Below are 13,739 nucleotides of genomic sequence, written 5' to 3'. Positions count from 1 at the left end.
CAACCCTCAAATTTCCCTTTTCAATCTGTGTTCTAAGGATTTAGATCTTTGTTTAGTTTTAGAAATTGTTCTTAAAATATTTCTTTGAATATTTACTATTCTTTCTGTTCCTTCTTTGTAGAACTTTGAACCCTCTGTGATTTTGTCCTACATATTGGAAGAAATTCTTTGGTTCAGTTTCCCAGGTTGCTAATTTAGTCTTTGATTGTGAAAATCCTACTTAGCTAATTTTTTTTTTCATTTTAAAATCAAAATTTTAATTTCTTGTATCTCTGGTTAGTTTTTTCAAAATGAATGCACTATCTTCCGACACCTCTATAAAGCTTTTCACATTCAACCCATTTCAATCTCCTTTCAATGTGCCTTTCTATACTGCATAAAAAGAAAAGTTAAGATTTAATTTCCTAGACTCTACTGCAGCAAAGTTTCTGGGTTTAAGTTCTGCCAATTATGGCCATTTATTTGAGAACTAGAAAGCATAAGTGTGGCAATCTGTATGTACTATTACTTCTCTTATTTGGTAAACATGATCACAGAGTAACATAGTCTTTTTGTTGCAGTGTTACCAGAACTGCGAGTGTGATCCCTAGAGCTTATTAGAGGCCAGGGAAGGGAAATTCATTTTGGTGGTATGGGTCCTCACAGGTACCATGACTTTAGAGCCAGCAGAAGTATCAACAGCTTCCCAATTCAACAATTCCTAGTGTGGGAAGTGGCCACTGCTCCCCAACCCCTGGTCTGGACCTCTGATGTGGCTTTAGGAGTCATTCTTCAAAGTTCAATTTCGAGTTTGTTTCTTAAGCCATCACAATCATTCTATAACCGGTTTAATGCCCTGTAATAAATTCTTTTCTGCCTAAAGTCAGTAAATTTTGTTTTCTGTAACTGAACCAATCTAAGTAGGAAAGGTCACCCTTTTGAAGCTTTAATCCCAGTCCAGTATTTCTAAGTAGTATTGACTATTCAAACTATTTTATCATTTTTCTTTTAAGTACTCTTCACTATCTTCTTTTCTACTTTTCTTTCCTTTCCCACAAAAAGAAGGCATAGGTTACCATTATTGAGAGTCAAAGGAGAAATTTTTTAAAAGTTGAAAATAGTCTTGCTATCTGTGTTAGGCCTCTTTATAAGTAAAGACTATTGATAATAAAATAACATGTAGAAAATATTGTCTTTTCTGCTAGATTAAAAGCTTCTTAAGGAAAAGGAACATATCTCTCTTGCTCACTCCACTATCCAAAATTAGCCTGAAGATTTTTCTTTACTGATTGATAGAATAACTAAAAAAGGATAGGAAAAGAGCTATTAAAAGCTCTTTTAAATGGTTTATTATGCCACCTTTAAAAGAGCAAGGCAGATGTTTATATGCTAACATGGAAGGATTAACAAGATATATAGTATATGTCTATCTGTATAAAAAATTCAGATATATATGCTTATAAATGTATAGAACATATCCCTAGGAAGCTGCACAGCAAACTGGTCACTGTGGTTGCATTCAAGAGGGTAACTAGATGGTTGGGTTTTTTTTTTTGTCTCAATAAGCTTTTTTATTGAAGTATAGTACATACAGAGAAGTGCACAGATCATTACTGTATAACTGACTGAGCTTTTTTCCCAACTTAGGCATTTTTAAATGCACAGTTTAGTATTAAGCATACTCACATTGTCATGAGAAGTGAGTCTTTTAAACATGTACTCTTCTGTACCTTTTGTTTTTGCCTAAGCATGTATTACATATGCCAAAAATACACTTTTGAAAATGTAAAGCACCTTAATACCTTACGTTATTACCAAATGTTGGATGTTACTGAATTTTAAGATTAAAAAAAAATTTAAAGTCTCCTAGGGCACATGTAACTATGGAAAATTGATACGGGAAAAGAGTTCTGCAATTCCAAATCAATGCACATGTTCACTCCAGGCTGTATAAATGTGTTTTTTCTTTCTTAATAGTAATAAAGCTGATCTCTCAGCAAATCCCATTAAAATGTTGTAAAATAAAGTATGCCAATTTATCTTATCCTGTGAAAACCCTAAAAATATATTAGCTTGTCAAAGTCTATGATGAGAAGCTTCTAAATGTTATGTTTTAATAAAGTAATTTACCAGCTGTTATTACTTAGGCATTAGTTTTAAAAAATATGCTAGGGCAGAAACCACTTCAAACACATCGTATAGTTCTGAGGCCTTATTGCCTTAATTAAACTTGGGACACAATTCCTGAAAATTGAATGCAGAAATTTGTTATATTGTTTTGAATGATTGAGACTACCATATATGGTGCAAAGTATTTTTTTAAACTATTAAGAAATAAAAAGATGAGTAGTCTCTAAATAAATCTAATATAGAGGCTGTATTAAATTTATTTAGTGTATGAGAGTGTTTCTAGACTGGTTTATTCCATAGATCTTTTTATTCTTGACCAATATCAATTCTTTTAACAGAAATTGTTGAATATAAAAATAGAGTTAATAATGACTTAAATAAAAGTAGCAGGTTACCTGCATACCTGACCAATGTGATAATTTCCAACTGCATCCACATTAGGATCACCGCTGGTCTGGATGATAGATAACAACTTTACAAATCACTTGTTTGACAAATCCATACTCTAAAAAATTGTGACATGTCAGTACTCTTAGTTCTCCATTTCCTCTCCTGCCATGACTCTCTTGTCCTTTATATACTGATCTGCTTAGGAACACTACTGTACCGTCTCTTTCCTGCTGACAAATTTTATGTAAAGTCATAAAAGGAAAGTGCTCTCTCCAGTGTGCACAGGTTGAAGATACTCCTATTGCAACTGAATACAAAAATTTCTACAGGAAAATTAAATTATTCTTTATCAAATTAGTAACTGAGTCTCTCAGAATGAAGAGTCACTTTAGATAAATGCTGGGTATTAACTGGAAAAACGTGGGGCACCTGGGTGGCTCAGTGGGTTAAGGCCTCTGCCTTCAGCTCAGGACATAATCCCAGAGTCCTGGGATCGAGCCCCACATCGAGCCCCACATCGGGCCCCACATCGGGCCCTCTGCTCAGCAGGGAGTCTGCTTCCTCCTCTCTCTCTGCCTGCTTCTCTGCCTACTTGTGATCTCTGTCTGTCAAATAAATAAATAAATAAAATCTTAAAAAAAAAAAAAAACACATAATTGTACTAAGTCCACTCAGGAAATACAATAAAATGAAGACACCAGACATTAGATTTATATATATTTTTATATCTCATTCTTCTCAACTGAAAACAAACTCTAACATACTAAGAAAAATACAAGTAAAGATATTATACATACAGTGCAGAAAAATATCATAAACAAGATCAGTTTTCCATGGATACTTGTGGGATTTTTAGTCTGGGATTTTTGTCTTATTGGTAAGAGTGACAGGCATAGAAAATTTGACAGAATACTATCACTACTGTAACAGAACTGTAGGCAACTAGCATTATAGGGAAGTTATAACAATTTTAAAAATTAAATGGATCAATCGCACACAAGGAGCCACTTAGGTTTGAACACACTGGAGAGCAGAAAGGGAGTTGGTTTATGCTTCTGAAATCAAGAACTGAAGATCAAGTTAGTTTAATATTAAGGAATCAGAATTTGGTGTCTGGATATCCTTCTTTATACTTAAAGAACATAATTTCAAGTAGTTCTAAGACCCATAAAGAGTTGTCTAAGAAACAATTTTTTGATTGTTACCTCAAAAACTAGATTATTTAAAAGTATTTCATGTCTTGATGATACTTATGCCAAATGATGCCAAGCAATTATAATTATGTTTTATTCCATATGATATGGTACTGTGGTTATATAAGGAAACCATATTTTTCAGAAATGTATTTGGAAATAGAGGTTAGATGATAAGAAATCTGGAATTTGCTTTAAAATACATTTGAGATATCAGCAGAAATAGAGATGGATAAAACAAGTATAAATTTTGAAATCCTGGGTGACAGATACACAATTGTTATACTTTTGTAGTATATGTTTGAAATGTTTTATTAAAATTTTTTTTAAACAAAGTGAAATAAAACTATGTGGAGTTAGAGGATTTCACACCACTTGATGTTTTAAAATGGATAGTTCAAAAGACAGTCCTTTTGCTTAGAGCTCCATTATTCACTGGACATTTACAGCTTAGAATATGGGTACTGGTGTAGAGATTAAAATGTTTATTCTTATTAATATGCATCACTTAAGAAAACCAGTTAACTTTCCCTTTAGATATATGGATGAAATTCAACTGCAAAGAAGAAAAATACTTCAGAGAACACTAGATTTTGTTCTGTTAATAAGTGAGTATTCAGCAGCTATTATTTTCCCATAGGAATATAGAATTTAGTGAGATTTATTTTTCTAATTGCATTATAACTGGGCTACAAATTCAACAACTACATGGGCTCATTTAATATGTTGCCCAGGTTCCTCTTCATTTAAATAGAAGTAGGTATATTTATATATAGAACAACTGTTAAAAATGTATTTTTTGAGTGACATGAACAAAAGGCTGCTTGTTGGAAAAAGCATTAAGACGAAATTGTGCTCCCAGTCTGGCTTTTGCACCTGTCTAAACCATTCAGGAAGAAATCCGGCTGGGCCCTGAAGTGAGTTCAATTCTTGTCTACCCAGAACAGCAGCTGCTCAGAGATAAGACTTAAAATTTCTCTTGTTCAAGCTTGAATTCTTTTTTATTAAAGCCAAAAATCTCTTGTCGTAGCAAGGAACTATTCTATTATTTTAAAAATAAACCTAATGCAGAGTTTCTTTTCTCAGGTAAGAACTCAGTCATTTTTATATTTTTCTCCCTATTCGTATTATTCTCTTGAAAACTAATGTTTCATTCTAGGAAAGTAAAGTGGAAATATGACGAGGCTTTATAAACTTCATACTTTATAAACTGGTCATTTCATATACATAAGCTATTCTAAAGTAATAATTTGAAATGTGGCTAAAGATTTATATGAAAAAATATTCTCCATACATCCATAGGATGCAATACTTTGCAGACACTAAAATCACACTTTAGAGAATAAAGCTAGGAAAGTGATTGTGGCATATGTAGAGGAAAAACAGTGTATTTGTGATCATAAAACTTTGTTCTAATTTTGGAAAATATTTTTCATATATGGAAAATGGAAACAAAATACACCAAAATGATAAAATCTTGATTGCATGATTTCCTTTACCAGACTTTCTATATTTTTCAGATTTTCCATAAAGATGCATTTTCATTTAAATCAGAAAAGATTTACTTATGCTATTATGGTAGCCATACCTCTTTTAGGATTGCTGACACAAACCACAACCATACGGAATGATATTTTGCACAAAATGTACCTTTTCTACACCATATTATTTACCTATCACAAGCTATGAGAAATAAAGTTTGCCCCTCCACTACTAAAAAAAAAAAAAACCTCTTACATTGGGAATAATTTCAACATAAAAGGTGTTTTTTTTTCTGTTTTGTTTTAAGGGACAGTAAGTTTTATTTCCAAATAAGGTCCTGTTTTTAAGACTCTCAAATATATAAATATATTGATCAATTTCAATTTTTATTTAGCCAGTACAATAATATAGTAAAAAGCAATTTATTCTTTATACATAAGGGTCTCAGATAATTGACATCGCAGTCCCATTTATTAAGAGAAATTCCTTCCTTGCACTATACATTGTGGTGGCAAAAAGCTTCAATCTGAGGGGTTTGAAGTGGCGGGGGGTGGGGTGGGAGGTCAGGATACCAGGTGGTGGGTATTATAGAGGGCACGGATTGCATGGAGCACTGGGTGTGGTGAAAAAATGATACTGTTATGCTGAAAATAAATAAATAAATAAATAAATAAATAAAAGCTTATCAGCAGATTGTTATGGTTCTTTTGATCATAAACAAATGTTCCCTAGTTCCAATGAGGTATAAAGGTCCATAAAGAAAATATATTAGGTGATCCAAGTTTTGACACTAGAAATAACGCATATTACATTCTTAACAGAATCTTGAGGGAATGGGGCATGACTTCTACAAATTAATAATAGAGTCCACAGCATTATGCATATAATAGAAACCTAAGAAATATTTGAAGAATGAATTACATTTTCATAGGCAATTCTTCATTTCCCTGCTGTTTAGAAGCACAGTTTAAAATGGTGGTATGCTGAGCTGCAGCAACTTCTTCTGAGACATTGCAAAAGGCAAGGGAAGCAAGGACAAAAATGAACTATTGGGACTTCATCAAGATCAAAAGCTTTTGCACAGCAAAGGAACAGTCAACAAAACCAAAAGACAACTGACAGAATGGGAGAAGATAATCGCAAATAACATATCAGATAAAGGTCTAGTATCCAAAATCTACAAAGAACTTACCATCCTCAACACCCAAAGAACAAATAATCCAATCAAGAAATGAGCAGAGGACATGAACAGACATGTCTACAAAGACTTCCAGATGGCCAACACACACATGAAAAAGTGCTCAACATCCCTCAACATCAGGTTAATATAAATCAAAACCACAATGAGATAATACCACCTCCCCACCAGTCAGAATGGCTAAAATTAACAGTCCAGAAACGACAAATGTTGGTGAGGATGTGGAGAGAGGGGAACCCTCTTACACTGTTGGTGGGAATGCAAACTGGTGCAGCCACTCTGGGAAGTTCCTCAAAAAAGCTGAAAATAGACCTACCCTACAACCCAGCAATCGCACTACTGGGTATTTACCCTAAAGATACAAATGTAGTGATCCGAAGGGGCACATGCACCAGAAAGTTTCTAGCAGCAATGTCCACAATAGCCAAACTATGGAAAGAACCTAGATGTCCATCAACAAATGAATGGATAAAGAAGAGGTGATATATATACAATGGAATACTATGCAGTCATCAAAAGAAATGAAAACTTGCCATATGCAATGATATGGATGGAACTAGAGGGTATTATGCTGAGCGAAATAAGTCAGAGAAAGACTTTTTTTTATCATATGATCTCTCTGATATGAAGAATTTGAGAGGAAGGGTGGGGGGTCGTGGTGAGTAGGGAAAGAAAAAATGAAACAAGATGGGATCGGGAAGGAGACAAGCCCTAAGACAAACACAAACCCATGTTAATATCATGAAACAAACTGAGGGTTGCTGGGGGGATTGGGGCGTAGGGATAGGGTTATGGACATTGAGGAGGGTATGTGCTATGGTGAGTGCTGTGAAATGTGTAAGCCTGATGATTCACAGGCCTATACCCCTGGGGCAAATAATACATTATATGTTAATAAAAATAACATCCCCTCTCATCCTTTAAGTACTTTTATGCAAGATATTTACAATGTTCAGTGATAGAACTAAGCATTATATGATTAGATGCTACCAAATGGCATTTCTCTCTTTTTTTTTTTTTTAAGATTTTATTTATTTATTTATTTAACAGAGATCATAAGTAGGGAGAGAAGCAGGCAGAGAGAGAGGAGGAAGCAGGCTCCCTGCTGATCAGAGAGCCCGATGCGGGGCTGGATCCCAGGACCCTAAGATCATGACCTGAGCTGAAAGCAGAGGCTTTAACCCACTGAGCCACCCAGGTGCCCCCAAATGGCATTTCTTGATCCAGCAACTATGTCATACTCTTGTTGTGCATCTTGGCTCCTAATTCAATAGTTTAAACCTACTGAACCACAGAAAGTCCAAAGTCTACCTTAGAAATTCTTTCAGTTCAAGGATCATAGTGCTTCATTCTATCAAATATGATGTTGAAATCTGCAAAGTTCATTTATAAGAAATATCTATCTTAACATATTGCTGAGAACAAATTTTTAGGTGTCAAAAATCACAGAAGCTGTTGGGTGTCTTAACATAAAATGGGATCCAGAAAATTAAAACCTTAAATGTTAGCGGAGTACTCTCAAGCCACCTCTATTAAATGATTAAAATTAGAGGTTTATTAGGCAGAATACTAATTAGCACCAAACTATGTCATCTTGATGAAGACCCTACCTCAGACTTTAAGTCTGGAAACAAGTATGTGTGTAACCCTGAACATTCATTGTTCACGAAAGCTTATTTAGAAAGGTGATTTTATTTCCTGTTTTATGACAATATTCTCAATCAAGAAAATAGCAGTCAAGGCCTATCTTGTACATGGAATATATTCACCTTCAACTCAGTATGTAAGTCAAAGCCAGTGTCCTTCAACTACTTCCAAAGTGCAAAATAATTTAATTAAAAAAAATTATAGATATATGTTTCAGTTCCTGCTAAGACCAAGGACATGGAAAAAGTAACAGCCTGTGAATATACATAGGGGTTCTTTGACCAAAGACTGGTCATCATACATAGGATACCCTTAAGGAAATGCTAACGATTTATAATTAAAAATAAGTCTGATGGATTTGCCGACCTGCTTCTAAGCCTTTAATATCTAATGTCTGATATGTGGTAACATAGCTATCCTTTGTAGACTTGCATGATCAGCCTCTCATTTCTGCAGCTCAGAAGATTCAAAGTTCATGTTTCTGCACAGAGTAGAAATTTTCAGACTGTACCGGATATAGGTAAATTTTTATATTAAATAATCAATGTTTCTTAGGATATAGGAATGGATGCCAAAATCATGTGGACCTCAAATTGATTTTCCTGTCCATACGTATGCATTTCTATTTCTTCTCAAGCAAATATAAATGGGAAGGGAAAGTAGTATTCTTGAGAGTAAATTGCATGCAGAAGTGCCAGCTTTTAGCTTTCGTGTTTTTGATGAAATTACAAGTGTTATTTACTTAAGAAGGTATATATGAGAGTATATTGTATAGCAACTTTCACTGAATTTCAGCTCTGCAATATCAGGTACAAAAAAAAGCTCCAAATACATAATAAAACACTAAACTTCAACATAACACCTTTTTTTTTCAACATATCACTTTTATAGTTTCCTTTTAATTTTCTGATGAAACATTTAAGGTACAACATTTAGGGTAAACATTGAAAATGAACATTTTTGAATTCAAGACTATAGATACTATTAATTTTTTTTTACTCCAATCTTTTAAACATCAACAATTTGATTACAGGATTTTACCAGCCTCATATTATTTAATAATTCTAATTTTATATCCAAAAACTATTTGCCCACTTTTGAGTAATTAGTAAATTAGAAGAGTGTGTTTATTATACTGACATCCTTGATATACTGAACTAATGGTTATTTAGATGATGTTAGTGTTCAAATTAGAAAGTGTCAACAACAACAATAGCATATGTTGAATGCAAATGCTTTCAGCAATCAACTAAATACCAGATTAACTACAATACAATACAAACTACAATACATATTAAATACAACACAATACAAAGTCCTTTACAAAGTGTAAAGGACACCAGATTATCATTAAACAATATTTACTGAATACTTTCTACATGTCAGGTATTAAGTTAGCAGTAAAGGAACACAGTGACACATTAGGTTAGCAAAAGGGCTAATTTTTATACAAAAGATGGTGGGCATGGAACCCTTCTGTGTTCTTTAAGGTGTCTACAACCTTTAGGAATTTCTTATGTTGAACTTATATAAGTAATGGATACTCATTTTGTTTGGGGTTAGAGTAAAAGGGGTGGGTTAAATGACAGAGTACTTGAATAAATAGAAACACACATTCTTTTTCATCTTTACTCTCCCCAACCCGGTTGTGTTTACGTTCTAAACAGTTATTTGTGGAGAAACAAAATTATAAGGATGAATGTTTTATAAAGTTAAGTACAAGAAATTAATCCTAAATTTTTATGATATGGCTGTCTGCATTTGAAGAAGGTTATGGAAAGTGATGACCGAAAGACCCACTGACATGTAACCAACGGTCCTTTCCATCCTAAGCACAGGGAAGAGTGTTCTTTGATGTATGCCTACTATTTGTGGTCTGTTACTATTTCTGACACTGACTCTTGGGTTCATTGCCTTTGCTCAGACAGTTACCCAAGAGTTTAAATTACACTTTTGCTAGACGTTTTAAAAAAGGTACTAATTATACACTCACAGTTAAGGCCATTGCTATTTTTGATATAATTGCGGACATAATGCAACTTAAAAGTTGTCAAAATCTTCTTAAATACTACCCATTGTAGTGATGTCACAATTACATAAGAATCATTTCAACAGCACAACAAATCTATGGATATATTTAGTTAGTCCCTACTCTTCAGAGACTTTTAAAAGAGCAAATCATATTAGAGCACAAATTTTAAAACTTGTCAAGATGGCATTAATTGTAAATGTTCCAAAAGCTCCTAAACAAGTTAACTAAAACAGCACTATACATTTTTCTGAATCCATACACCCCTTAATTGTAATTTATAACCTTTAGAATGAAATGTTAACCATTTTATTTTTCTATATTAATCATTTCATCCTTTTTTAACCAATTATTCTTTCAATTGTTACTTTCATGTTATTCAGTTTAAAAATAGTACTAACACATAAGCCAACATAATATTTCCCTTTAAAAACAACAATACTATGTAGAAAACTGTTGACATTTTAAACTTAAAAAAGAAAAAAAGCCTCCAAGTTGCAAAGAGGTAGAATTTAATCGATCAAAATAAATTAGGACACCAAGTCAAAATTCAAACTGCCAAAACACTTGGGCAAAAAAGTATCACAAAGAGCTGCCTGGGTGGCTCAGTGGTTAAGCCTCTGCCTTCAGCTCAGGTCACGATCCCAGAGTCCTAGGATGGAGCCTGGCTGTCTGCTCGGTTGGGGAGCCTGCTTCCCCCTCTTTCTCTGCCTGCCTCTCTGCCTACTTGTGATCTCTCTCCCTCTCTCTCTCTCTGTCAAAAAAAGAAAGAAAAAAAAAAAGTATCACAAAGCCTCCCGTCTTGGGAATCCAACTGTTACCATTTTTTTATCATACCCAAAGGAAGAACTAAAACAAAACAAAACAAAACAAACACACAAAAACCCCCAAAACCCCACACACCCTCACCCAAGAAAACTAACTTATAGTGAAGCAATTAATTAAGTTCTGGATCCCTTCTTCCTAAGGCATCACGTTAATTCACTTGGAACTGTCCACAGGTTTGACATTTGTTTACCTGAAGTGTTAAACGCCCCCACAGTCTGCGTCCCTGCCCTATCTGTACTTCTGACAGAGGAGTCCCTTTACAAACAAGACTAGCTTTGTAACAAAGCAAGCAAAGAAAACAAACCGTGCGCCTGGCAACCTCCAACCACTCCGACGTGAGAGACAGCACAACTCCCCGACTTTGCTGTGCTCTCCGAAACGCGTATTTATGAAAACCCTGTTTTAAAAATGTGTTCCTTTTCAAACAACTGTCATCTTCTAAGACATTCTCTGCCTCTCATTTGGAATTGAAACAGGTGTGGGAGGGGTCCCCTAAGCCTAATTCTCGCCAGAAGTTCCACCTAGAGAGGTTACCGTCACCTGCAACGCTCTGCGGCTGCGAAGGCGGGCCTCGGAACGCGGGATCCAACCCGAACACCCCAAGTCCGGCCAAGTTGAGAGCAACGGGCACTTGGGTTTGTGTGCGGGGGCGGGGGGGGGTGCCGCCCGCACCTCTCTTCACCTCACGCTCCCAGACCCTTCTCTCCCCTCCCTCCCAGACCCCCAAATCTTCCTCTCTCTCAACCCCCCCAAGCCTTCTCCCCTCTCCTTCCCACATCCCTAAGTTCTCGACTCCCTTCCCTCTCACGCCCTCGAGTCCATCTCTCCCCCCAGCCGCCTCCTGAAGTTCCTCAAATTCCCTCTCGCCTTCCTCCGCTTTCTCGCACTTTCCCTTACAATAGCTCCCTTCAAGATCCCTGAACTTCCTCGCGACCGCGGGCTCTCGACCCCAGACACTCACGAGAAGAAGGGATCATCCTCAAAGCTGCTGCTCAGCATCCCGAACATACTGGCTCTGTCACCGGCGGCGGCGGACGCGGACAGATTGGAAGACGATGTAACTTGCCGCGGCCGCGACCGGAGCCAGTGTTCCCCCACGCAGTCGATGCTACTCACCCGGCTAAGAAGGCGGTGCCCGCCGGGAAAGGCGGTGCGTGACGCCGAGCTGCTTTCCCATTGGACACCGGTCTCTCGACGTCACTAAGACGAGGCGGGGAAAACGCGCCGCTGCCATAGCAACTGCGATCAACACAGTGGAAGCGAGAGGTTTGGTTTCCCGCCAGTCAGGCAACCCTTCTGAAGTCTTCTGAGGGACGAGATAGCTTGTTCCCAGGACTGCAGGAACCCCAAAATTAGACCACCCTCTGCGTGACCTTGGGCACAGCGCCCTCGGCCTCGAACCCTAACTCACTTTTCGGGAAAATGGAAATGGGTCACGATTTGGGCTAGATGGCTTCCAAAGATCTAGTCACTTGCAGCATTTTGTTATTCACGGGAAAGAGTCTTATATCCAAAACACTCCGTGGTACTTGGTCCAAAGCTGTGCACAAATACTGAGAATAAACATGCAGCAAGTTTTTGAGTACAGTTAATAAATAATGTACTCAGTGCTTACTTGAAGGAAATGAGCCTTATAAAATTTCACAACCTTCTTTGCCTTATGTGAGTCTAAAATTCAAAGGAATATTTCCCAAAGTGGGAATGCTTAAGTTTTATGTAGACATGATATTTAAAAGCAAGATGAGCAAGTTGCTCTCTTTTTGGTCCTCTTTCCAGTCTCCCCATTTCAAGGAAGAAGTCTCACTTCGATGCCAGTATGTCTTTAATACTTCTCCAGCAGTCCTTAACCTAACAGAGTAGGACTCAGACAAAACACCTGCACCATATCCAAGATTTCACTACTATGTAGTTTTATTTTAATTATATTTATGCGTGAGCCTTCTGTTTATGGCAAGTGAAAATGGTTTTAAATTTAAAGCAGTGCTATACATTAATAACTAGTCTTTGCAAATGTAAGTGAAAATATGAACTAAATTAAGTATATAGCACAGGTGGGATTTGGACATGATGCGGGGGAAGGATATATGACAGTGCTACTCATATTAATAAGTTTTGGAAAACACTCTCCTGAGGCCTACTGCTAGTCTAAAGGTAGGTGGAGGAGAAGGTAGAAGAGAGGATGTTAAAGAAAGAGAAGAATGATGAGTATAAGAATAGAGAAGATGCACTTTGTATGTCTACTTTAATACAGTGGGCTCCCCAGCCTCTCTAGGAGGCTGTCCTCTGGAGACAGAGAGCCATCCAGGGCTCCACAGGGCCTCCTGGGATCAGACCAGAGAGGTGGCACTGTTCCAGCATGAAGAAGCATGCAGGACCTGATTTGAGGTGACAGGAGTACTCAGGGGTTATTTTGGGAGTTGGAAATTTAATCCTTTGGACCTCTTACCTCCCAACCTTTAGCCAAGTTTGCTGGCAGCCTCCTTTTCCTGAGACTGATGGTGTGAGGTAAGGGCAGATTTTACACTGTCCAAGTTCAGATAGCACAGCCTTTCCAGGGAATAGGCTATTTTCTTCTCCTCTGGCATCAGAATGAAGTTCAGAGGGTATATATACATATATGTACATATATATATATATGTATATGTATATATAATCTCAGGGATTTCTAAATTAGTTTCAAGGCAAATTTTTTGTTTTAGAAGACTTGTAATCATTTCCTCTTTAAAATAGTACAGTCCAAGATGTTAAGGAGGGCCACATTGTTTAAAAACTAAAAACAGGTGTGCCTGGGTGACAAAAATAGTTAAGTGTCCAACTCCTAGGTTTGGCTCAGGTCATGATTTCAGTTAGGTTCCTGAGATTG

General features: G+C 36.5%; 1 protein-coding gene across 3 annotated transcripts in view; it reads right to left on the bottom strand.

Annotated features, from left to right (window-relative positions):
* Positions 1-12,014, bottom strand: part of MLF1 (myeloid leukemia factor 1) — a 32,629-nt gene extending 20,615 nt beyond the window's left edge. For 2 of the 3 annotated variants that reach the window (XM_004755634.3, XM_045088559.1), the window contains exon 1: positions 11,838-12,014. In XM_004755634.3, coding sequence (XP_004755691.1) covers positions 11,838-11,884 — 47 coding nt within the window. In that variant the 5' untranslated portion in view covers positions 11,885-12,014. The remainder of the gene's footprint in view (positions 1-11,837) is intronic. The other variant, XM_004755635.3, reaches the window with a different exon arrangement.
* Positions 12,015-13,739: the final 1,725 nt, after the last annotated feature.

Source organism: Mustela putorius, unplaced genomic scaffold (genome assembly GCF_011764305.1).
Source record: "Mustela putorius furo isolate JIRA1106 unplaced genomic scaffold, ASM1176430v1.1 tig00003834_pilon_pilon_pilon, whole genome shotgun sequence".
Taxonomy (NCBI): domain Eukaryota; kingdom Metazoa; phylum Chordata; class Mammalia; order Carnivora; family Mustelidae; genus Mustela; species Mustela putorius.
This window is presented reverse-complemented; position numbering and strand designations above follow the sequence as displayed.